General features: G+C 33.2%; 1 protein-coding gene and 2 long non-coding RNA genes across 6 annotated transcripts; 1 reads left to right on the top strand and 2 right to left on the bottom strand.

Moving 5' to 3' along the window:
- Positions 1-380: 380 nt before the first annotated feature.
- Positions 381-1,230, bottom strand: LOC138857014 (uncharacterized). Its single transcript, XR_011396005.1, has 2 exons — positions 538-1,230; positions 381-471 (listed from the first exon to the last, which is right to left on the bottom strand). It is a non-coding gene; the product is annotated as an uncharacterized lncRNA (long non-coding RNA).
- Positions 1,231-5,695: 4,465 nt separating this feature from the next.
- Positions 5,696-26,199, bottom strand: LOC106624437 (sodium-dependent nutrient amino acid transporter 1). 4 transcript variants are annotated; one of them, XM_014244168.3, is made up of 10 exons: positions 26,063-26,199; positions 10,440-10,721; positions 9,913-10,216; positions 9,605-9,830; positions 7,182-7,452; positions 6,996-7,099; positions 6,737-6,926; positions 6,389-6,665; positions 6,140-6,316; positions 5,696-6,085 (listed from the first exon to the last, which is right to left on the bottom strand). In XM_014244168.3, the coding sequence occupies exons 2-10, from the start codon at positions 10,617-10,619 to the stop codon at positions 5,835-5,837; spliced, it is 1,980 nt and encodes a 659-aa protein (XP_014099643.1). In that variant the 5' UTR covers positions 10,620-10,721; positions 26,063-26,199; the 3' UTR covers positions 5,696-5,834. The 4 variants fall into 4 exon arrangements, with proteins under 4 accessions (XP_014099643.1, XP_014099645.1, XP_014099644.1 ...); XM_014244170.3 differs by having other exon boundaries at positions 10,440-10,738; positions 26,063-26,186; XM_014244169.3 differs by having other exon boundaries at positions 26,014-26,106.
- On the top strand, positions 11,898-15,300 carry LOC138856917 (uncharacterized). The gene is made up of 3 exons (XR_011395882.1): positions 11,898-12,015; positions 14,680-14,741; positions 14,818-15,300. It is a non-coding gene; the product is annotated as an uncharacterized lncRNA (long non-coding RNA).
- Positions 26,200-26,620: the final 421 nt, after the last annotated feature.

The raw sequence follows: 26,620 nt of genomic DNA, 5'->3' as shown, positions 1-26,620 counted from the left end.
GCTAACAAAACAAGGCATATGGCAAATATAGAATTGCCAAGTTTTTATCATTTTTAAATCGAAGCAGGGTTACCGGGTCTTTTTTTATAGATTAATTACATAAACTTCCATACATGTACCAAAAAACATAGAACTTGATAGTAATTCAAAATAAAGCTAGGTATAATAAATTAATATGGTAAATGTATAGTTTAGGTCCCGCAACTAAGGAAGCCTCAAAATGAATTTTTTTTTTAAATCGTCTTATTTTTACGTGTAGATTACAAATCCGTGAAAAATGAATTTTTTCAATATTTCTATTTTTTTTAATTTTTTCAAAAAAAATAATCAAAAAAAATCGTTTATTTTTATAAATATGCATTAAAAATAAAAAATTGTGATACATTTAAATTAATTGTTTTATTTTTTCTTTAAAAAATCACATATTGTTCAAGTTTTTCGTGTATTTACTCCTCTCCTTCATAAACGTTTCTGAAAATTTATATTAAAATATCAATGTTAGTGCACTTTTATTGTGATATTAATAATTACACATACTCTGCATCGTAATGAAAATTATCATTGAGGTTGAAAGCAGCGAAAACGAGTTTGACGCGATTGAATTATGAACACCCAGGAGTTCGACGATCTCCGATATTCATTCATTCCATAAAAACGCGGCACAAAAGAAATTTTGACTATTAAATTTCTTCAGTATATTTTTTTCATAACAAAATGTTTAACACACTGAACTGGTAATTACAGCTAAGAGATCTGAATTCTACAGAATTTTGCCGCTACAACAACAACAACAACTAAGTGACTTGAATATGTGATATGTGCAAAGGGTGCTAATAAATTTTGAAGAATATACATAAATTATTGAAAAAATTCACTTTCCGCTCACGGATTTGAAATCTACGCGTAAAAATAAGACGATTTAAATTTTAATTTTTCAGGCCTCCTTAATTGGGGGACCTAAACAATACATTTACCTAAAATGTTTAACTAGCAGAACTGGTAATTACAGCACAGTGATCTGAATTCTGCAGAATTTGTCCGCTACAACAACAACAACTAAATGCCTTGAAAAATATGAGCAAAGTGCGTTATATATATTTGTAAATACAAACATAAATAATTGAAAAATTCACTTTCCGCTCTCGGATTTGTAATATTTGCGACAAAATTAGACGATTTAAAAAAAAACAATTTTTGAGGCCTCCTTAGTTGGGGAACCTAAACTATACATTTACCATTAATATATACATACATATATAAATATTAATTACTAATAGTAAAAACTTGACCTTTGTTACGAATAAAATTTGTATGTAAATCACGTCAAAGCGATTGATAGTTAAGAGTTTTTTAAACTCGTCTTGGAAAGTTGAATGCCAAGTCCCTAGCATAAATTTTAAGAATATGTCTGTAGCCAGAAAGTCACGGCTACCAAACCCCAATATATTAAAGAATTATCGCGGAAACTAACGCAAACACATCGTGCAACTCATAACGCCTTTGCGATAGAGAAGGATACACATTTACACAAGAGTTTCGGCTAGAATTGTAAATTAAGCCTTAAGAAACTTATAGAAACTTTAACAGAAATCTCTGGCAGCGCTGTTGCGTAAATTGCCGGTTATTTAACCGCTAGATGGCTTGCAGGATAGTTTATAAAAACTTACAACATGGTGCTACCAAAGAATGTCAATGAAATGTACTATAAAATGTTTATTTTAATATAAACTCTGTGGTTTCTACCAGTAATCCTCCTTATTAATTCAAAAGGCTTTTCAAAATTATAAATTTTGTCATACCATAGAAATTGAAAACACAAATTTAAATTGGTATGCGCATCCATATATCATTAAAGAACATTATTTGTGTCTATTTTTAGCATTTTCCCCGTTTCGGTCAGTTCGTGTTGTGTTTACTATTGCGTAACTAAACCCTAAGATATCAGTATTTTTCTATACAAATTAAGCAATATAATAATATGATACAAATCCTCCGTTGAAACGCCTCTGACCATGGTATAAAGGAGTAGCGAAAGTCCCATTCACAATAGTTTCGCCACCTCTGAGGCGTACGTTCACAATAAAACCAACATCTGTTCCCACGACAGTCGGGTCTACGTAACCGGAACGGACCCGGATTTATTCCGGCCAAGGACTGTCAACTCGACAGAATTCTGTCGCTACAACAACAACAACAATAAAACCAACATAGCGGCCATGGTGAGTTAGGGTAGCGAGGGGTTAAAACGGGTTGCGCATAGCAGAAAACGCCTAAATAACGCCTAGTAATTTAAAATTAGCTTGCGCAACACTGTTACGCAATGCTCAATAGCGATACTGGCATTTGAATTTATTAACTACTTTTAGTCAAACGCACTAATACACACCTGCTTATTGATAAAAGTTCTTGTGTGAGCAGTTTTATCAGGAGCAATATTAAATATTCATTATTTTACGAAGATTGTATTGTAAATTTATCAACATTGCCCGCAGTTTCGTTGAATAAGCATTTTCTGCATCCCGTTATTTGACATGGTTGCTTAATTGCACCTTACATTTTTCTGTGGTGAATATTTATTAAGTTAAAAAAAGGCATAAATATATATTGTAATTACTCTAAAACTTACCAATAATAGCCCTCCTCTAAGAACATATATTAAAATAAACTTATTTTATTTTGAAAACATATTAAAGTTTTACATATAATCAACATTTTTGGGCAACTTTTTCATAAATTAAAAGAAAATACCAAGATGCAATCATTTTCCGGTTAAAAGTCGGCCATCTTGACTGTCAATAGAAACTCAACCCCCAGGCGGACTTGACGTTTCTCCATGGACCCCTCTCAGCTGTAGCTTTGTTGACATCCATCAGCTGATTCTTTCTCTACTCCCCCTTTACGATGCCTCTGACCATGATGGCACGCAATGGAAGTAACGTCGAGTTCGCTCCGGAGACGGGGCGGAGCAAAAAATGGAGTTCTGACAAAACGTTGAAAAAAACCAAATGACAACTTTGCCGACAAACACACGAGCTCGCATACATATTGACGCCGAATTTTGGCATCGTCGTGGAGTTGACAAAATGTGTTCCAATAAACAATTTAGCGACAATGTCAGTCGGCTATGTTGTCGCGTTTGTCGTTTTTACAGTGCTTTGCTATCGAAACTTGACTTATGCTCTTTTGAAATACTACGACTACCGATTGGGTTGCATTTTCATGCCGTTGAATTTAGACAAAATGGGTTAAATCGAAAAACTACAATATAAAATAATGATAAACATATAAAAGTACTATATGCAGTCTGCTTAGAATATATAGAAATTGTTAAAGATTTCATACACATGTCAATTTTATATAAATTTTATAATTTAATGCCATATATAGTGAATAATATGAAGTAAATTAAAATAATATTTCAAATCACTAATAGACCATGTTGTCAATTCTCCTTTCTGAAGGGAGCATCAGACAAATTCATCAATTTCAGATTTTTAGCAAATGTTGTGAGGAAGCAGCTTGTGGGCCACATACAAATGCGAGGGGAATGGTAGGATTTTCAGTGATACAAATTGTAAAATTGAAATTTACTGAAGACATTCAAATTCAATTTCATTCATTTTTATCGCGCATTTGGGGTAGGAGTTCCATATGAAAACCAAATTTGGTTGACCAGGCGCACAGAAAAAAGAGCGCCGTGCAGAATTATAAACGATTGCACTTCGTTTTGTAGCATACGCGCATTCCTTATGAATGAATTTGTTGTCGTTGCAATATGAAATATTAACAAGTAAGGAAGGGCTAAGTTCGGATGTAACCGAACATTTTATACTCTTGCAAAGTATACTCGTTTGAGATTTCTTTGTGGATTGAGTGATATTTTTGGTAGAAGGTCAACTATAGGCACTGGGGTCCACATATTTAATACTTAGGGGCTTGAACAGTTTTGGTTCGATTTAGACAATTTTTGGTCACAAGGTGGCATACTTTAAACGTATTATTCACGCAAGATATGGGTTTTCACCTAAAAGTGGGCGGTGCAACGCCCACTATCTAATTTTAACGCGGTTCCTATCTTATCTCATACCATCCCAGAGAAAAAATTTAATGTCTCTGGGGTGTTTAGTGCTTGGTTTATCGCGCTTTTAGTATTTTTTAACAGTACCGTTATATGGGGAGTGGGCGGGCTTGTCACCCATTTTCACACCGTCAATAGAGGTAAAAACATTTGCTCCCAGTGAATTTGGTTATTATAGCTTTAGCGGTTTAGGAAATATGCACATTAAACTTATAGGGGCGACACCACGCCCACTTAAACCAAAAATTTAACTGTAGATGCCCTTCCCTAAAGTGCTCCTTTGTACCAAATAACAGTCTTGTATCTTATTGCGGAGCTTAGTTATGGCAATTTATTTCGTTTTGATTGATGGCGTTTTGTGGGCGTGGCAGTGGTCCGATTACGCCCATTTGCAATACCAACCGTCTCCCGGTACCAAGAAACATGTCTACCAAGTTTCATAAAGATATCTCAATTTTTACTCAAGTTAGAGCTTGCACGGACGGACGGACGGACGGACAGACAATCACCCGGGTTTCAACTCGTCTCTTCATCCTGATCATTTATATATACATAACCCTATATCTAACTCGATTAGTTTTAAGTGATACGGTAAATATGTACTTAATGACCCCCACTTCGTAGAGGGTTGGGGTTGTAAGGGGTGACACAATTAAGTGTCCTTTTTATGAATTCGAAGGAATTACCCGTCGGTCACCCCTTAAAAAAAGTTATGTAGATTACAAATCCGCGATTGAATTATGAACACCCCGGTTTTTGACTGACCAGGGTTGAATTTGGGAATATGCTGTTTTCACGAAATTTTAACCCTTCATATAATTTTTTTGAAGGGTGACCGACGGCTAAATCTACTGAAATTGTATTTCACAGACTCCCTTCACATACCATCTGCAACCCCAACCCCCTCCGAAGTGGGGGTCATTAAGTACATAATTACCTTTGATTTTTTTACAAAAGGCATAATGAGGGACATACATACATATGTGTACATATATGCAAATATATTTAGACATGCGAATGGAGGAAAGCCAATTTCGGGAATATTCACATACAAATTGATTATTTGAAACTAGTAAACGACAAAAGCTGTTTGAGTTCACCGATTAGACACCACTCTTAAATTAATGTCTGTGGTGCTGCTTATATAGCACAGCTGCTTTTTGCAAATTCCCATCAAATATATTGCCAGAGTTAAAACCTATCACAAATGTTGTTTTATTCCTTTTTTAAATTTTATAAACCTTTTTTTATAAAATTTATTTTAGTTTAATTTAAATTTTTCCCTCATTATATAAATGTTCTTCAAAATCTATTATTTCTTTTTGTTATTCTAATTTTCCTTAACACCCATGCTAAAGAACATCTGCGCATACATATATTAGCCGTTCCTTTATAAGGTGGTCACAATTTACTTGGTTCCTGCTTAGAGTGGTGTAGTTTGTTGAATTCGATTATCATGAGAGGAAGGTACCTTTTTGATGTGGTGTAATTGAACTTTCGAATTTGCGCATTTTCGATGTTCACTTTTAATAGTTTACTTTTTAGCACAGCTAACCCTGCGGCACTGCGCCTTCTCTATTTATTAACATTCTCTGACGGAATAAAAACAAGTTTAAAGAAGATTTTTAAATTTTTAGTTCAAAATACAAAAATTATATAAATACTAAGGTTTGCACAATTATAAATATCTATATATACAAGCATACATGTTTAAATACATACATACATATGTACAAGTATGTTATATGCAAAACTTCTAACTAAATATGTTGTCGTATATTTTATGACAAAATCCCGTTTTTTTGAACATTTCGTTTGTGCGCTCTTCGGTTTTGAACAGTTGATACTCCTTCAAAGTAGAGGGATCTAATGGTCCCCAGTTTTTTTGTGGTTTAAAGCTTTTCTTTATCCGTTCGCATATAGTACCATCGGAGTAATTCCAAACAGTGCCCACACCCCAAATGAGCAGTTGCCCTATACCAAAGCCTGAAATACACCAACCTAAAACTGAAATAAAAATATAGATGTAATGGAACCAGATTCGTTTATGCTTTGTATTACCATATAACCCCGTTTGATAGGTGTAACCGTTATATTGTAAGGGAGTGTAGTTCCACAATGTGTAAATAAGGACGGCCATCATAAAGGCGGGAGTTACGATGCCCCAGCATATGCGATAATAAATGGAAGTCTTCACACCCAACATAAAGTAAATATCTTGGCAAAGGTTTTTGACTCCTGTAAGACATATATAAAAAATAGTGACACAGGTAATATTACCGACTAATTACAGCACATGGTTTCAATTACCGTAAATCCAACCGACAGCAATCAATTCGAATATCGCCAAAACAAGAGCAATGAAAGACGCGCCGAAGAAGTCCATAAAATTCAGTATATACTGTCCACCGGGAGTAACGTAGATCAGACCGATCGCATAGCATACAATGGCAATGCTTACTGCAATTACCCAGTTTTTAGTGTTGGTGAACCTATCCTTAAGTACAGTCATCACGCATGATGCCATGCCCACATTGCTTCCAATACCCAGCACAAAGAGCATCAAGAAGAACAGCACGGAGAATAGCTGGTTGTTTACAAAGAATTTACATAACAGTTCGAATGGAAAACTTCGAATAATGCAAAAGTAATTCTCACCTGAGGCAGAAATTCGAACTTCGATATAGCATCTGGATATGAAATGAACGCGAGTCCAGTGTTGCTTTTCACAACATTTTGTATATCAGTGGTATTTGATTCATGCGCCAAATTTCCGAGAATGCCAAATATTATGATGCCCGAAAGCAGAGAGGTGAAGGTATCTAAAGTCGTCACTATCGTGCAATCCCTATACGATGATAAGGAAATTTGAATTCATAGACAGGTTTCCATTTTGCTCAAATTTGCGGTTCGTTACCTTTTTATATTGTGTCGGAATCTGTTGTAGGAAGCATACATTATGATATTTCCAAAGCAAATGGCAAGCGAAAAAAAAACTTGCGTAATGGCGGCATACCACACCTATTAAAACAAAACCCAAAAATAATAAATTAATAAAAAAATACAGGTTAGGCTTATTCATTAAAGTGTTTTTTAATATAACCTGTGGGTCTAGAAGTTTATTCCATTGCGGCTTTAAAAAGTAGAGTACACCATTAAAGGCTCCTGGCAGTGTCAATGACCTTATGAGAAGTATAAACAGCACCATGTAGGGAAAAATTGCCAAGACGTAGGAAGCTTTACCAGAACTTTTAATGCCTTTTATGAGTATAGATGTTATCACCATCCATGAAACGGCTAACGTTAGGGCCAATGACCAACTAGGATATCCAATACCATCATCAATGGAGTCTTTTTCACGAAGAATTACTTTTCTAAATATATAAAATTTGAGAATATGTATAAGAATATTGAAATATCATGCAGTTTGAAAATGATAAAAGTCGGACCACGATCACGCCTACTAGAATATATAGAACAAGTAAGGAATGGATAAGTTCGGGTGTAACTTGCAACTTGCAAGAATCAAATGCCTTCAGGTGCTGGCAAAACTTTATATTAACAAATGTTGCGAAAGAATTTAGCATTCATTATTTAAAGAAATCGTGAATAAATTGCAATCAAATTTGGTATCTTCTTGACATATATTGATAATTAGATAGACTTAATTTTATTGCTATATTTTAGTTCGTGTCAGCTAAAATTTTATTCAAAACATCTTGAAATGACACAAATACATGTGACATCAACTCAACTGAAGAGGGTTAAAATTGAAACATGTTGAGTTGATGTAGAAAACGTCAACTAGAGGATCGGGATTTATTATATTAGGAATATGAGGTTTACACAAAGGTCTAGACCAATTCATTCTAATTCAGCGCTAAACCCCATAATTTTTATGAAAGCTTGTCCATTAATTTCATTAGAGTATCACACATTTTTACCAACCTGAACGTTTTAAAGTCAGGGGAAAAGACGGAAATCATTATAAGGAGTATATCGGGGGAAGAGAAAGGGACGGGCTGATTGCATTAATTTGCAAGCAATTTTTTAAATAAATATATAACTTACACACTGAACGACATATTCGCCATAATTTTTTTTAGATAAATGACAATCATTATATGTAGTATATGGTAGTGGGGGGTAGTATTGACCCGATTTTATCAATTTTGCCAATACCTCTTCGTATTAACATGCCCCGATCACCAATCTACATATATATAGTAAAGTCAGCCGGATATTTGAAAATTCTGATATTAGTTATATAGGGACTAGGTCAAGTTTCACCCAATTTTTTCCGTTTTAGGCGAAAAGATACACTGTTACTGGTCGGGCAGGTCTCGAGCTATGTGATTTCACCTAAAAGTGGGCGGTGCCAACCTTACACCGACTCCTATAAAGCCCCCTTGTGTCATCCTGGGAGTAAAATTGAATGTCTCTGATGCATTTTGTTACTGATTTATCACACTTTTAGTAGTTTTTAACAAAACGTTATATGGGGAGTGAGCGGGGTTATAATCTATTTTCACACTATCGTAAGAAGGGTTGAAACAATTTGTCCTGTGCAAATTTGCGTGATATAGTTTTATTGGCTTAAAAGATACATACTTGTATATACATTAAACTTATTAGGAGGAGGAGCCAATCACTTTTTAGTGATTATCAAACCGCAGGTGCCTCTCCTTAATGTGATTCGTTGATTCCTGTATCTTAAAAAAATACAAAAAAATTTGAGTCCTGTATCTTAATTCACGACTTAGTTAGCACTTTATACGTTATACGAGATCCGATTACACCCTTTTCTTAGGAACATGTGTACCAAGTTTCATCAAGATATCTTAATTTTTACTTAAGTTATTGCTTGCACAGACGAACTCACAGACAGTCACTCGGAATTCAACCCATATATATATAACTCGATTATTTTTAGGTTTATATCACCTTACCGTTAGGTGAACAAAATTATTATAATCTGTAGCAACATGTTGCATTATGTTTTGAAATGTTAAATATCAGATATATGGGGGCTAAGGGCAATTTTTCGCCAGATTTTATCTATTTTAGGCACAAAGATAAATACGCTCTCTCATGGGCCGATATATGGGTATAAAGTCAGCCGGAAGTTCGAAAATCTTTATATTGGGTACGAATTCTTCCTCACATTTTTGCCAAGGAACACGTGCACCAAGCTTCATTAAGATATCTTAATTTTGACTCAAGTTATCGCTTGCACAGACCGACAGTCACTCGGATTTCAACTCGTCTCATCATCCTGATCATTTATACATACATATATGCATACATAACCCTATATCTAACTCGATTATTTTTAGGGGATACAAACAACCGCGAGAAGAGTAAAATAAATTTTGAATCTCATCGGTTTCTTGTTGTAATACTCCATATTGCAAAATATGAAGATTTTAAGATGATAACTACAATATCCCCTTAACAAGATGAGAATTCACAAGTAATTATTAAAAAATTTTGTTTAAAAAATCTTTAATAAATTTGGTATCTTACGTAAAATAAAATTCCGCTGATGTAGTTTTAACTATGCTCTCATTTGTGAAAATATTTGATTTATTTACTTTCGAATTGATGCAAGCGTCACCCCATTCCTCCCGACAATAACTCCAGGGCAGTGTCGGGTAACAAGATTCAATCAAATAACGAAGAGTTATGGCCATTAATGTGGCATAATATGTGGATACAATAGCGGTGGCAAATACTTGACCATAGCCGACGCCTAAAATAATACAACAAATATCAATTTACTTTTCTTTTATTCAAATTAACAGATATTTTTCAGTTAAGCGCTTGGTACTAACCTCTCATTAAGGGCGAAAAATCAAATACCTTGATACTGCCACGACTGGACAACTGTCCCAACAACATTTCCATATAGTAAACAGGTTTACCAACCAGAAACAATACTATGATGTAGGGAATTACGAATGCGCCACCACCATTTTCGAGTGCAGTGAAGGGAAAGCGCCAAACATTGCCCAAGCCGACGGAGAGGGCAATACAGGACATGAGAAACTCAATATCATTGGCCCAAGTATCACGCCGTTTGGTAGTATCATCGACAACAACAGGATCATTGGGTAATTTGGGTAACTCTCCTCGTTTCTATTAGATATAAGATATAATGAAAATATATTTACTTATACTATATAAAGTGTTATGGATTCTTGGAGTGGTCTACCGACTTTTTGGTCTTCGACGATACGACAATAAACGAGAGGTGATAAGCTTACAGAAGGTATTCTCGATTTAGAAACCACAAGTTTTAGTGTAAAAAAACTAAATATAATAACCCAAATAAATAAATGTATATCAACTTTACAAATACCTGCGACGTGGGTGTTATATTTTCATTTGATGTGGGGATTACAATTCGGCCATTGTAATCGTTTCTGCCCGGTTCGAATGTGATACTCGAACGATACTCTCCCGGTATGGATGTAGTTGAGGTATTTGTTTCATTTGAAGGTAAATACGCGCTATTGACGTAACCATCGTTATTGGCCATATCTGATTGTTTCGTGTTAGTTGGTTGCAATGAAAGAGTCAGAAGTGTGGTAGTACCACATTTATGTACGAATATCTAGCTCAGGGGCAGCAGTTATTTACCCTGAAATCAAAGAAATACTAAGACATTATATTACTGTTCATTTTACAACGTTTAAGATAACGCATTTTGACACTGTCAGTAGGGCTGCCAAAAAAATTTGTCGTAAGTAAATTTGGTTGTTATGGCTTAAATAGTTTAGGAGATATGTACATTAAGCCTATTAGAGAGCGGGGTAACGCCCATTAATTTAATTTAATTAATGCGATTTCTTATACCAAATAACAGCTTTATATCTTATTGTAGAGCTTAGTTACGGCAATTTATTGGTTTTCGATCAATGGCGTTTTGTGAGCGTGGCAACGGTCCGATTACGCCCATCTGTAACACCAACCGTTTTATGGTACGAAGAAACATATGTACCAAGTTTCATCAAAATATCTCAATTTTTGCTCAAGTTACAGCTTGCACAGACGGACGAACGGACAGACAGTCACCCGGATTTCAACTCGTCTCTTCATCCTGATCATTTATATATACTTATATAACCCTATATCTAACTCGATTAGCTTTAGGTTATACAAACAACCGTTAGGTGAACAAAACTATTATACTTGTTAGCAACATGTTGCAAGAGTAATACAAACAGTAAACTAGTCAGTTCGTTCTTTTTCTTCTTAATTAAAATTTATCTGGGTTTCTCATCCATTTAAAATAAATCATTTTGTGCTAAAATTTACACAAATATTTGTACTAACTATAAAATAATATCTAAATTGTAAAAATGCACCATTTTAATAGCCCGGCAGTATAGCGGCACTGACTATATAAAGTTATATTATCACTGTCAAATATAGTAATGTTTTATACCCTTCATTAATTAATTTATAGATATGCGAATATAACTAAGTAGGTTTTTAATTAGACTGCTCATAGAGACTAGATACCACTTTGTTTACCCAATTGTAATAAATGTTATTAGAACCTCATTAAAAGCTCGTCCGTATACTTTTGTTGTGAGAGCTTATGCACGAGCGCACCTGATGGTACACTATTTATCAGTTACTGAAGTGAAAAAAATCATCAGAACAAGAATCAGAATAATTAGAACATGTAAACATTGTCTTAACAGCCTCTCATAAAGAGATGTTGTCTCGATCAACACCTGATTGCAAGGTTCACTTGCCAGAGGCTTATGTATATATAACTCGTATATGTTGTACCTTTCAAAAGTGGTTAATATTTTTGGTTTACAATGAAACACGGATGTGACGTTGGGTGACAGCTTATTGTTACTTAAACTTACAAGTTTTTTGAACTTATTAAGCAATATTACTTATATAATTAGTACAGCAAGGTAAGATGGTGTCTTCTTTTGAAACTTTATTCGAATATATTGTATGTATATAGGATGTAAAATCCGTAGTTAGGTTTTTTTGTGCAGACATCCTCTGAAGTTTAAATTTTTGCCCTTAAACATGATTCAGCTTAAAGAATATCTTTATTTTAAGTTTAAACAATGCCTAAATGTTTTACTATTCCCACATACTTTATATGGGATTTTTTGCAATAAATTTTTATCTCTGGAGAAAATAAACCATCCTACCTAAACTTTGACAAAAAAAGATATTGTTGTATAAAATTTTCCGTTCCACAAAAAAGGTCTTAATAATTTTTTTCATAAAAGTATTTCTTTAAAAGTTATACACAGGTAAATTCATGAATCAAATGTCCATGGATATGAGGGCTAGTCGGACGAAATGACCCGATTTTACCCTTTATTGATACAAGGTAACATTATTTTCAGAAAAAGATTTTCTACGTATTTCAATAATATAATATTGGTCGACATTTTCGGAAAAAAGTCAGGCATAGGGGTCCGTATCATCGAAATCTGAAAGCTTGAACATATGGTATGATTTCGAAAATTTTTAGGTTAGAGTGAGTTATATTCATTGATGCTGGATTTGTATACTGTAAATTGGAATTTAAAATATTGTTATATTGGAAGTAGGCATGAATATGGTTTTCATACCGTAAAATAGGAATGTCAGCATAATGTTAAGTACCGAATTTGGTTGTAAGTGGTAGAGCAGGTCGTGAGATATAGGATTTCACCTACAGGTGAGTATATTAATATCGGTGTCCAGGAAGGTTTTTCGCACCATTTCGATCCATATGTTGCAGTTTGTACAGACGGTTGGACGGTCGGACGGATCGACAGACAGTCACCAGGATTTCAAATGAACTCGCCATCCTGATAATTTATATATATAATACATCATGTTTATAAGTCTATATCTATCTCAATTAGTTTTAAGTGATACAAACAACCGTAGGGTGAACAAAACTATTATACTCTGTGGCAACATGTTGCGAGAGTACTGCCCCTAAGTACTAAATATGTGGACCCCAGTGCCTATAGTTGACCTTCTACCGAAAATATCAGTCAATCCACAAAGAAATCTGAAACGAGTATACTTTACGAGAGTATAAAATGTTCGGTTACATCGGAACTTATACCTTCCTTACTTGTTGTAACTAGTTTTCGCCAAGATCACATCGAAGGATTTCTACACTATTACTCATAAAATTAAAAGTTAAAATTAGTCTTACTACTGCCTACAAAATGTCCCAACCTTCTATTATAAACATCTACTCAATTACTTTTAATTTGCTTTATTGAGCATATTTATATAAATATCACCGTTCATAAATATAAACATACATACATGACGATAGTTACAAAATAATAATCACCATTGCATAAAACGTTTTGTTATGAAGAAATTTAATTCTACTTAACGCTTCGCTAACGCTTTGGAAATTTTCAAGAACGTAAACCTTACGAGAATCTGACAACTGCTGATATTTATTTTATACATATATGATATATATACAATATACGATTTTACCAACATTTTCACAAGCTTGTAGCTTAGCTGTCATTTAAATTATATCACTTAATATTTTTCAATTACCGGCAATATTAGGGGCGAAATATCATCTACAATACACTGTCCTTAGAGTATTTAATAGCACATGTTGCTTTGTCACGAAATATCCTAAAATGCATTCTATTTAATAACCCCATCGTTTTGATATGTTATGCCACTATCTATCTCGATGTTAGTTTTACGAAGCACTGTTAGGTGAACAAATTTATACACCGTGCAACATGTTATAAGAGTAGAAATATACTGTTTTACAACTAGAAATTCTAGACTGGCTATCAACTAGTCCGAAAAACCCTAGAATTATCCCAATAATAAGTAATTCATTAATTAAATTCATTTCAATGTATTTATTTTTTCATTTATAGTAACATCGGTCCATAATCATGAACTAGTTGCAGAACCTCACCAACATGTGACAATTATATAAAAAATACAAGTTATTAATAACACAGGTCAACAATTTTCTTTTTGTTTTGCGAATGCATTTTACTTAAAATATTCTGGTTATATAAGCAAATATATAATATTCACAATGTGACATATGTTATATACCAAGTTTGGTTGAAATTGGTCGAGTAGATAATATATATTATATTATATATATATATATAGTAAAAATAACAGATTTATATCTTAATTTAGTGCTTAGTTGTGGTATTTTATAGATTTTTGTGGTTATGCTTACCTATGTACGTGTCCTTACTTTTTTGCCAAGGCACACGTGTACCAAGATTCATTACAATTCAACTCGTCTCGTCCTCCAGATATATACCATATATAACCCTATATCTGTCTTAATTATTTTTGGGTGATACAAACAACGGTTAGGTGTACAAAAATTTTATACTCTGTAGCAACATGTTGCAAGAATATAAAAATTTAAAGATTCAGGAAGCATTTCAGGTTTACTTCAATTTACCTGTTGAATATCAGAACAAAAAATGGGCACTACATGTGGTATGTAACTATTGCAGGTATATTGTGAGTTTATTTTCTCTTTTTATAGTGATTATTAACTATTTGATAACATTAATTAAATTGTAATATATTACGTTTTGTTGTAGGCTGGTCCGAGGTGAACAACGAGCAATGAAGTTTGCAGCGCCGAGAACTTAGATAGAACCAGGTGATCATCTTTCAAATATTTGAAGAATTTTTTCTAAAGCTTTCATAGGCGATAATAAAATCTGAAATTTTTGTAGGCCCTCATATAAAAAAAATTATGGGTTGTAATATTTTCCCGAAGTTACTAAGCAGTAAGGAGAAAAAAGTCTTGAATAAATTTAAGGCAGTAGTGCATGGCTTACTTGGAGACCATAGGGCTGACAATCACGACATAATGACTAATTTCTCCATCATCGGATGTAGAATGTCTCTAAAGATGCACATGTTACATTCTCATTTAGATAAATTTTAAGATAATATGGGAGTTTATTCGGAAAAACAAATACAACGCTTCCATCAAGATATAATGGAATTTGAGAGACATTACCAAGGCCAGTATACTGAAAGTATGATGGTGGACTATATTTGGGGGTCAATAAGAGAAAATTCTACGGAACATGACAGGAAAAGAAAAACAATTGGAGTCTATTTTAAATTGTCTTTTGTAAGAATGAATCCTAAATGAATGATCGGTATCTTTCAATAAATTATTCATATTTTTGAATTTTTATTGAGTTTAACTTTTCCATTTTTTATACATAAAAGCAAACGCAGAACTCTTTTTATTCTTATTCTTTTTTGAGTTATAAAAGCAACAAAAATAATATCTGTATAATCTGTGCGCAAAAATGCTGTTGACCGGTGTCATCTACGAAGATGATGCTCGTCGCACTATGGTATTTGAGCTTACAATGCATACTGATACTAGAAGTCAGGTAGTTTCCAATAGTTTGTTTCATTTGTATATATGTGTGGGTTCAGGTAAATATCATAATGGTTTTATGGCAAGGCATTGTTTACAATTAATTGCATCATAGATTTTTTACAGTTTCATTGCCATTTTATTATTACGTTGTCGCTCGGAATGTATAAATATATTTATATAAAATAATAAGCACGCACGTACAGTTGCGGTAAAAAATATTAGTGTTAGAAGTTTTATTTCCATTTGTGAGCTGACTAGTTACATTTTGGCATTGCCAAAATTTACACTTTTCCGAGGCTAGATCTCTTTATCTAGTATTTATTTTTTTGAAAGAAATAATAACGAAAATTCTTTAAACGAGAATGTGTTAGTAGGCTCATATTTGGACCGAGTGGATTGCAGTAAAAATGCACATTTTAAAATTTTCTGAAAGTTGACCTTGACATATAAAAAATAACGGGCTTATAACAAAACAATATCCAATACTTTCGACATATAAAACTTAGAAACTACCAAGAATTATATCCATATTCTATATTTTGGGTAGGACGTGTCTGGTATTCATGGCAGATAATAATTTGCCTTTCTTTATAAAAACGGTTTTTTAACTATGGCTGTGAGTTAATTTACTGTGGAGTTAGATTTAACTTGAGTGTTAAATTAATTCAATTTAAATACAATAAAAGTGTTAAGCTATATATTGTAATTCTTTGAGCGCATTTTCAAAGAACTGGAAACCGCATTTTTGGTATTTAAACATATTAATTATTAAGAACTTCAGACAACATTTCTTTCCGGTCCTAATTGAACTGTATACTTTTTGTAGTTACACCTAAGTTAAAGAAGTGTATGTTTTCAAAATAGACCTCAACCAATCAAACTACTGTAATGACATAGAGAAATTGGAAGATCACAAAAATTGATTTTCTTTAAAACTCTACGAACTTTTCAAACTGCCTGCTACTTGTATATCTATATATTAATCTTTTTACTAATATTTGCAAGATTATCTAGATATTACTGTATTTTAAACTCTTGCAACATGTTGCTACAGAGTATAATAGTTTTGTTCACCTAACGGTTGTTTGTATCACCTAAAACTAATCGAGATAGATGTAGGGTTATGTATGTATATGTAAATGATTACCCAGGTACCGAATATATAAACCCCTTTTCCTATAGCTAACTTTTTATCGAAAATATCAGTCAATCTGTGAGATATATAATATTATAGAAACGCAGAGAGAATCTTTATCTGATATTAGTTTGTTCTTGTGCCAAAAAGTTCCCTTAGTCCCCATATACCTAATAGAAACATTTTCAAACCTCTGGCTGACTTTATACCACAAATATCTTAATTAATTTAAAAGAGCGTGTTTTTCAATGCATCTTTCTGCATAAAATGGTTAAAATCTGATGAAAAGTTTCCTTAGTCGCCACAAAACTAATATTACGATTTTAAAACATCCAGTTGACTTTATCCCGCTTTTATTGGTGATGGTATGTATGGTGCCTTAATGAAACTCAGAGATCATCTGGGGTAATATATCTAATATAAGATTTTTAAAATTTCGATTGACTTTATATCGTATATATCGGACAATATGTAAGATATCTTTATAAAATTAACTAAACCGATAATATTGGACATACTAATTAATTAATTACAGTTTAATGCTGAAAATATGCGCTATATGTCTATGAATTATCCAAACCCTCATATACCACATTAATGATTTTCGGTATTCTAACAAATACTATGCTGAATATGTCGGTTGGTGTATGAGTTATATATTTATATAATGATTTTCGTTATTCTAACAAATCCTATGCTGAATATGTCGGTCGATTAATTAATTTTATAAATATATGAGTTATACTCTTGCAACTTGCAAGGATCAATTGATCGCCGGAATTGATCCTTGCAAGTTGCAAGAGTATGAAATGTTCGATTACACCCGAACTTAGGCCTTCCTTACTTACTAGACTACTATATGGAACATGGACAAACTATTATAAAATTCAATGAGGCGATGATTGTACTAAACCAAAACAAGACACAACATTTAATTTAAGCGAACAAGAAAATAATTTAGAATGCAAACTAATATATAAATATATACGATATTTATCAAAAAACAAAATACTTGAAATAAACAAGTAAGGAATGGCTAAGTTCGGATGTAACCAAACATTTTATATTCCCGTAATTTTTTTAAAATTATTGCAAGTGAATTCAAAATTGAGTGTTCGATCACATCGTGAATACAATTATATTTGGTATATAATTAACTTATAAATATTATAGATCGTAGAGGACTTCGTTTTATTACCAAATTTTGCTTCTATTTATTTATAGTAAAATATACTTAGTTAATTCAAACGAGATATACATATGTAATATTAACTCAACCAAAGGCGGTAAATTTAATACATTGGGTATATGAGGAAAAAGACAACTGTTAGAATACTGCTATTTACAAAAATATCATTATACGAGTACAACACTATGTAAAATATTTGTTTGTTTTAAACCTGTGAACGTGGCCGGTGTTAAGCGATAAATATTAGATATAAATATAAATATCAATGAATAGTTAAACGATTATTTAATTTAAAACAGAGTTTTCAATACCAACCAAAAAATAGGAAGTCATTATACGTATACATATTGTACATATCAGCCATATGAGGTTTAGAGCAAGCTGTAGATGTGCCCTAAATCACACATAATGGTTGAAAGTCAGATGGACAATCGAAAATCACTATATGGGGTATATGGAGGCTAGAGGAAGATCTGGAATGACTGCATTAATTTTTGGAATTACTCACGAATATCTTACAAAATGTTTCCACGAACTTTTTAGAAGACAACTCACACACTGACCGACATATTCGGTGAAATCATTAAATGTAGTATATGGGAGCTGCGATAATTCGTCGACCGATTTCACATCTTAGCGGCATTAAACTCTAGTATATAGTTCAGATAATTTTGATGAGATATCTTTAAAATTGACCGAGATATACGGTATAATTCCAACCGGAAGTTTGAAATTCTTATAATAGGCACATCAGAGTTAAGGGTATCCAATTTATAAATTTTCGACACTAAGATATAAATATTATTACCCGGTGCACGACCAATGTCACATTTCTAAACCGACTTCCATAAAGCCTTTTTGTAATAAATCAGGTGTAAAATTTGAGTGATTTGGATTAACCCATTGTCGCAGTGTATAAAGAGGTGCTTGAAGGACTTTTTTGCAGCAAATTTGGTCGAAATGGCTTGATACTAAACAGATTTTTCGGATTCGATTTAGGGGAAACTTAAAACGAATTCAAAGCAGTAAAATATTGTTTCTGAACGGCGCAAACCCTATGAATTTCTAGACAAACGTCGCCGTTAGAACATTTGACGACAGTTCGCAACAGTTTCTACTAGTTTCAAAATTAGTTGACAAAAGTCGAGTACTTCTATATTTTTTCGCTAATTGCGTGAGAATTTTATGCCAAATCAATTTGAATAAAACTAAAAAGCACAAAAATTTTTCGACAGAGACAATTTCAGCAATTCTTCACAGTAAAGCTGTGTAAAGAGTTTGTTTTTCGATGTGGACTATACAAAGTTCCACAAAGCTATGAACAAAAACATCTAAAAACAAGTAGGGAAGGCCTAAGTTCGGGTGGAACCGAACATTTAATGCTTGCAAGGATCACGGCAAAGAAAATACCCTCAGGCTTTGTCGATTGTATGTAGTACTTAGGAGTTGGGTTCATAAACTCAATTCACATGTTTTCGGCATTAAACTATAGTATATCCAATATTATATGTTGAGTTAATCTTACATATTGACTGATGTATGCGTTCCAAAGTGAACAGTAAAAAAAAAACAAAGTAAACTCTAGTGGCGCCATCTATATGTCGACTAGTGCGTTAGAATCTGCTATCCTTTATCGACTTCCAGCAAAATTTCATGACATTTCATCTATTGGAAGTGAAGTTATTGCGTTTTAAGTGTCAGTATGTTTTTGTCATCGGTGCGAAAATGAGCTTCGAACAAAGAGCCAACATTAAATTTTGTTTTAAAATTGGTAAAACTTTTACTGAAACGTTTCAATTGATGAAACAAGTTTATGGCGATGATTGCCTATCCCGTAGCAGAGTGCACAAGTGGTTTCAACGTTTTCAAAGTGGTCGTGAGGACATAAATGACGATGAACATGTGGGCCAACCAAAATCCGTGATCCCCGAAAATTCCATCAAAACTGTGCATGAATTCATAAAAATCAGCCGACACCATCATTGAATAGAATTGAAGACCTCCAAAACATCGATTTAACGCATTTCGACCGAATATTTGGGCTTACAAAAGGTGTGTGCACGGGTTGTTCCGCACAAATTGACTGACGACCAAAAATTGCTCAGAATTCAACATTCGAAGGACATCATTAAAGAGGCAAAAAATACCCGAACTTCCTTTACAAGATTGTGACTGGTGACGAAACGTGGTGTTTTCAATATGATCCCGAAACGAAACGCCAGAGTGCTGAATGGAAGGCGCCGGACGAGCCGAAATCCAAAAAATCGCGCTTGAAGAAGTCAATAGTGAAGACAATGCTGATTTGTTTTTATGATTCCAAGGGTATTGTCCACAAAGAATTTGTTCCACCCGGCCAAAACGTTAATGCGGTATCCTACCTTGGAGTTTTGAAGCGTTTGGTGCGCCGTATTCGACGTGTTCAGCCCGAATATCGCGAAGATGGAACTTGGCGTTTGTTGCACGATAATGCGCCATCTCATCGATCGACGCTTGTGGCCGATTATTTGACCAAAAATCACATTTTGACAATCAACCACTCCACGTATTCACCTGATATGGCACCGTTCGACATGCTTTTGGACCGTGCAAAAAGCTGTATTAAAGCAGAAGGAGACTATTTTGAATCAAATTAATTGATTTTGCCGATATAACCATTTGTTCTGTCTTTTTCTTAAAAGTCCTGTTTACTTTGGAACGCACCTTGTATGTGACATAAGCATCGGAAGTTTGAAAATCTTGTTGCGTTTTTCTTTGGTTGCTATTGAAGTTCGACGATGAGTATTTCTTAAACGCTTAACTTTATCGAAAAACAAGTAAGGAAGGGCTAAGTTCGGATGTAACCGAACATTTTATACTCTCGCAAAGTCAAATGGTGTACTCGTTTGAGATTTCTTTGTGGATTGACTGATATTTTCGGTAGAAGGTCAACTATAGGCACTGGGGTCCACATATTTAGTACTCAGGGGTTTGAACAGTTTTGGTTCGATTTAGACAATTTTTGGCCGCAAGGTGGCATACTTTAATTGCATTATTCACGAAAAGTTTTACCCCGATATAATCATTGTTACCTGATTTGCATAGTGGAAAGTGAAAGAATCAGATGGAATTGAAAATGGTGTTACATGGGAAGTAAGCGTGGTTGTAGTCCGATTTCGCCCATTTTCGCACTATGACATAGAAACATGAAAAGAACGTTATGCACCGAATTTGGTTGAAATCGGTTTGAGCAGATCTCAAGATATGGGTTTTCACCTAAAAGTGGGCTGTGCCACGCCCACTGTCTAATTTTGAACGCGGTTCCTATAAAGTCATCTTATACCATCTCAGAGATAAAATTTAATGTCTCTGGCGTGTTTAGTGCTTGATTTATCGCGCTTTTAGTAGTTTTTAACAGTACCGTTATATGGGTAGTGGGCGGAGTTGCCACCCGATTTCAACTATTTTCACACCGTCAATAGAAGTGCTAAAAACATTTGCTTCTAGTGAATTTTGTTATTATAGCATTAGCGGTTTAGGAGATATGCACATTAAACCTATTAGAGGCGGGACCACGCCCACTTTTTAAATAAAAGTTTTAACTGCAGACGCCCCTCCCTAATGTGATCCTGTGTACCAAATAACAGTCTTGTATCTTATTGCGGAGCTTAGTTATGGCAAGTTATTTGTTTTTGATTAATGGCGTTTTGTGGGCGTGGCAGTGGTCCGATTACGACCATCTGCAATACCAACCGTCTCACGGTACCAAGAAACATGTCTACCAAGTTTCATAAAGATATCTCAATTTTTACTCAAGTTAGAGCTTGCATGGACGGACGGACGGACGGACAGACAGTCACCCGGATTTCAACTCGTCTCTTCATCCTGATCATTTATATACACATAACCCTATATCTGACTCGATTAATTTTAGGTGATACAAACAACCGTTAGGTGAACAAAACTATTATACTCTGTAGCAACAGGTTGCGAGAGTATAATAAACAGTCAATTTTTGTAGAAAAATTCCTACAAGACGTTGAGCTTTACGCTTTAACATTTTTTTTGAATTGAGTTATAAAATTAAAAAGAAAAAAAAAGTTTGCCTTAAAATAGTCCAACTTCAACTGTTTATATCTTTTAAACGGTTAGGTTTAGAAAAACATCATAAAGGATCAATTTTCTCAAAAATTACACAAAATTTTCTACAAAGTTCAAGCAGTTGGAAGTGAGATATGTATTTTTCTATCTGATAATAAGAAACCATAGAAACGATTATAATTAAGAGCTCATACTTGGAGAGCATTACTTAGAGGTTTGTCAGAGTACGAAGCGAAAAAAACACTCGATTTTTATATCCATCCTAATGTATCCGCTCCAGAAGACTTTCCCGGACAATGCGCTTAAAGTAGCCATCTTATGACCAAAACTGTTCAAGCCCCCAGGTACCGAATATAATACATATATCTCTCATATACCTAATATAAGATTTTCAAACTTCCGACTGGCTTTATACCGTATATTTTGGTCAATATGTCAGATATCTTGATATAAAAGATAAGATCTTGAGATAATATTGGACATACTATAGTTTAATGCCGACAATATGTGGTATATATTCTATGAATTACCCAAAGCCTCATAAACCACATAAAATGATTTTCGTTATTCTAACAAAATCTATGCTGAATATGTCGGTCATTGTATGAATTAAGTATATATATCTAAAAATAATTAATTAAAGGTATTGTCCCAGATTTGATACTTGCAAGTTGCAAGAGTATGAAATGTTCGATTACACCCGAACTTAACCCATCCTTACTTGTGTTTGTTTGTTCTCTTTCCAGTTATGGACATATTTCACTGAAATTTTTATAGCATATGTATGTACAATATATTATACTTATATCAACATTATAAAGTAATAACAAGCATGTAAGGAAGTGCTACAATTGTACGCACCCAAAAAAACCGACCTAAGTTAGAAATAAGTGTTTGATTTTTATTAAGTAATTAAAAATTCCAGACGAAATGACAAAAATAAGAGATTTGATATTACGGATTATCCAGAATATGTTGCGTATGAAGAGTATGGGGATGTTCTCCGATTCAGACAGATCAAATTTTGTAGGTCTGTGAATTGGTTGCGTATATATAATATGTTTCTTTATACCTACATATGTACGTATGTATTTCTATGCGATTTTGCGAGTATTTTCTGAAATCACGAATGCTAAAAAATGTTTGGGGTACGTGATATCTAAAAGTATTAAATTTTATTTAACGCCCTATGAAACTTGTATGATATCATTTATCTCGTATTCCATTTTGCAGCTTTAAGATCGCGCTCGAGGACAAGACAGATGTATACCGAGCTTCAAGTAAAGATTATTAGTATTGCAGCTAATATTATCATTCCACAATTTAAGTGTTTATATAAGTCTCTCCTTGGTGATATAAATTGGTAAATTTTCGTTGAGTTCGACATACCTATATGCAATTTTTTTTTGTAAATCAGGCAGACGCAAAGCAAATAGTCATTGTAAACCTTCGAAACATCTCAAATACGTACTTCGGGATGTGTGACATATATATAATATGATGCCCCGGTTTGTTTTGATAATGACCAATAATATAATTTAAGCAAATCAGCACAACATAAATATATATCCATACATACATATGCAAATACATATGTAGTACGTATGTATCATCTATAATCACATTTAAGTTAGTTAAGAATTTTAAACTTCTGTCTGACTGTGTTGGGTTAAACTAATTCTAGTAAAGCAAAAGCTGTAAAGATATCTCAGGTAGTCATATCCCATTATAATTGAAGTAATTTTGCAACACCTAAAGCCTCACGCTTTTATTATTTTATTGTAGTCGTGCTATTTTTATGTTCTTCGACATTTACACTCATTGACACACATATCCATTTATATATGTATGTACATGCATAAGTAAACCTGCTTTATAGAACTTTAATTAAAAATATCACTCACAAATGAAAGTCAAGTAAAAGCGATGCACGTATACTGATTGAAAAGTGACAGCTTGAACAATTATTTGATTGAAACCGTACATAGGTATACTTGTATGTATGTAATACCAAAGGAACATAATATTTGCGGAAAAACAAAGCACAGCCATATGAACTACAAATATTAAATATAAAGTTTTACAAAGCGATGGACACAAACGATAATTTTCAAAAATGATAATTTTAACAAATGTTATTTTAGGTTTAAACACAAAGTTTTTCTAATTAAACAAGCACAATAATTATTGCGTAAAAAATATACAAAATACAAATTAATTCCAGGTATTAATTAGTCTGTGAAATTAGTTTCTCCATAAGCGGTGTGTTCAGAAAATAACGGTCAAATTTTTTTTATTATGTTGATATACCTATGTATTTACATCCCCCTGAAGTACGAAATATTTTTCAGCTGTATTCATTGTTTATAGCTGAAACAGTCACCGACATTCCTCTCTTCCGTACGTCAGCTGTTACGACCTATCTTATGAGAGCGCAATGTAAATGAACACTCACCACCACTTCTACCGTCCGCATCAACAGGTAGGATATCCGCGAAAATTGAATTTTTCTCGTAGAAATGAGTGAGCTGAGAGTGAAAGAGCAATCTTATGCAACGCAGGGTTGTCAATCTCGATATTTTGTAGTAATTAAAAAATGATCTTGAATATAACACAAAAAACTGATTTCTGCGTTGCAACTACGGGCATAACTTTTGACAAATTGGGTTTGATACGGGCGGTAAGTACGGAAGGGAGGAATGTCGGTGACTTTTCGGGCTATTACTTTATCTCTGGCTTCCGCTAAGGTTAGACGTATTTTTATGAGCTTGAAGATTTTCGTTTGTTAAAATCTTGCACCTTATTGCTATTTTGTGAATTCTTGGCCAAAAAGAAAACTGTTTTAAAGAGAAACTTAAAGGGCCATCGTTTTACAATATAGATGAAAATAGCTGAAAGAGCTAAATGCTATCCCGAAAATCGAGTTTGAAACATGTTTCGACGATGCGGAAAATGCGCACGCTCAGCAAAATGTGTCAAAAATGAGCTATTATTATCAGGGAAATTCGTTAAATTACTTTAATTACGGACACAAACAACTATAATAGTGTACCCCAATTACTTCAATTATTTGGGGAATGCTGATTTTTTGATGAATTTTGATAAGTGGTTTACTAAGTATTTGATGAAATCCTATATTATGCGCTTTAGTCGTTTTAAAATTTCTTTCTGAAATTTATGACAAGTTTTTCAATGAATTACTAATTATTTTTTTGTTTGAAATTAATATATAATTCACTGACAATTTGGCTATTAATGTATAATAAGAACTTAAATATTATATTAAATATTATTATTTGTATTATATGAATCATATAGATCAAAAATGTTAGCTGAGAATATTATTATTTAAAGCTATTATATTGAAATTACTTGAGATCCAATACCAAATACACGTTAAGCTGTCGTGTAAAATATTCCAATTTAGCTTCTGTGTATTTCCGACTCTTTTTGGTATTCAAAATTAATAGACGTTCAAACAAGTTTTAAATATATACTATATACATGCACAGTAATATTTAAAAATAGGTACATATGTATATTAGGGTGAACCAAAAAAAAGTTTTAATTTATTATTATCGTTCGAAATGACGAAAACAAACCTGCCGAAGTTTCGGCTCTTAATATTAATATTAACAGATATAACTTGAATCAATTATTTAAAATGAAAATAAAAACTTATTCTTAAAAAATAAGTAATAAAAGCCATTACATTTATAACATTTTATTACTTCCAACTACGTTATTATAAAATGTCTTTTTCCCGCTTTTTCTTTCAACCGTGCTAAATGAACAACCAAATACCTTTGAATTTACCAAAAAAAAAAACATTTGTTGAAATCCATTAAACATCCAAGCCAAATTTAAAAATATTGTTGTGTTAAAATGTGTTATTTATAAAAATATTTCTATTAATATTAAAATTATTTTTTACATTCAGATATTGAGGTTTTTGTATGTATGTGCATATGTGATTTTTAGGTATGCATATTAAAATTAATCTTATTTTCAATACTACTTTTTCCTAACTACACTTTACAAAAAAATATATTACTCATACATTATTATTATCTGAATATTACTGGTTTGAATTTAAAAAAAACACACTTTTTATTTTTAATATATACCGAGCTTTGAATTGCGCTAATCTGTTTTTATGACTTCACTTGATCTTACTTTTGGTTGGCACTTCTACACAGGTCTTGTTGTTTGGACAGTTGTTCACTAACTGATTTATTCAGTGCCACCTTCATTAATATGAGCGCCAGCAACACCTAAACTTGTTTCAACCGATACTACCAACATAATAACAATATGAATATAAGCCCATGCGCTTGCAACAACAAATATGATTAACTGCAAACAGAGAGCACGTGCACGTGCTACAATATCACGCTCTGAAATAAGCAAATGAGAAATCTGTACAACGTTACGTACCTCGGCGAACGCTCAAGAACAACTTGAATTCACATGTATATCACACACACATGCACAGTCCCAATGCGTATATTCGTATGCCTGCTTTAAAATTGAACAGTTAAAGTCCCAAAAAATTAAACATGATGAAAAATAATTGTGAAGTATTGAACATTAACTTTGATGGCAATGAAAATATATCGTTAAGCGGCTTGTTGTCCGCTAGGAATCTATATAGCAGTTAAAGAGTTTGTTAGCTTCCACCTATTATGTTGTTTTTGTATTTGCATACTTAAGTGTGTATAAGTGTACGTAGCG

Source organism: Bactrocera oleae, chromosome 4, assembly GCF_042242935.1.
Source record: "Bactrocera oleae isolate idBacOlea1 chromosome 4, idBacOlea1, whole genome shotgun sequence".
NCBI lineage: Eukaryota > Metazoa > Arthropoda > Insecta > Diptera > Tephritidae > Bactrocera > Bactrocera oleae.
This window is presented reverse-complemented; position numbering and strand designations above follow the sequence as displayed.

What these genes read in the sequence shown, in the direction of transcription:
- LOC106624437 (XM_014244168.3), bottom strand. Translation starts at nt 10,619, where the DNA reads ATGGCCAATAACGATGGTTACGTCAATAGCGCGTATTTACCTTCAAAT. An exon ending in ATATAACACCCACGTCGCAG is followed by an intron (nt 10,217 to 10,439) that starts GTATTTGTAAAG and finishes TATATCTAATAG; the next exon opens with AAACGAGGAGAGTTACCCAA. An exon ending in TTTTTCGCCCTTAATGAGAG is followed by an intron (nt 9,831 to 9,912) that starts GTTAGTACCAAG and finishes GTATTATTTTAG; the next exon opens with GCGTCGGCTATGGTCAAGTA.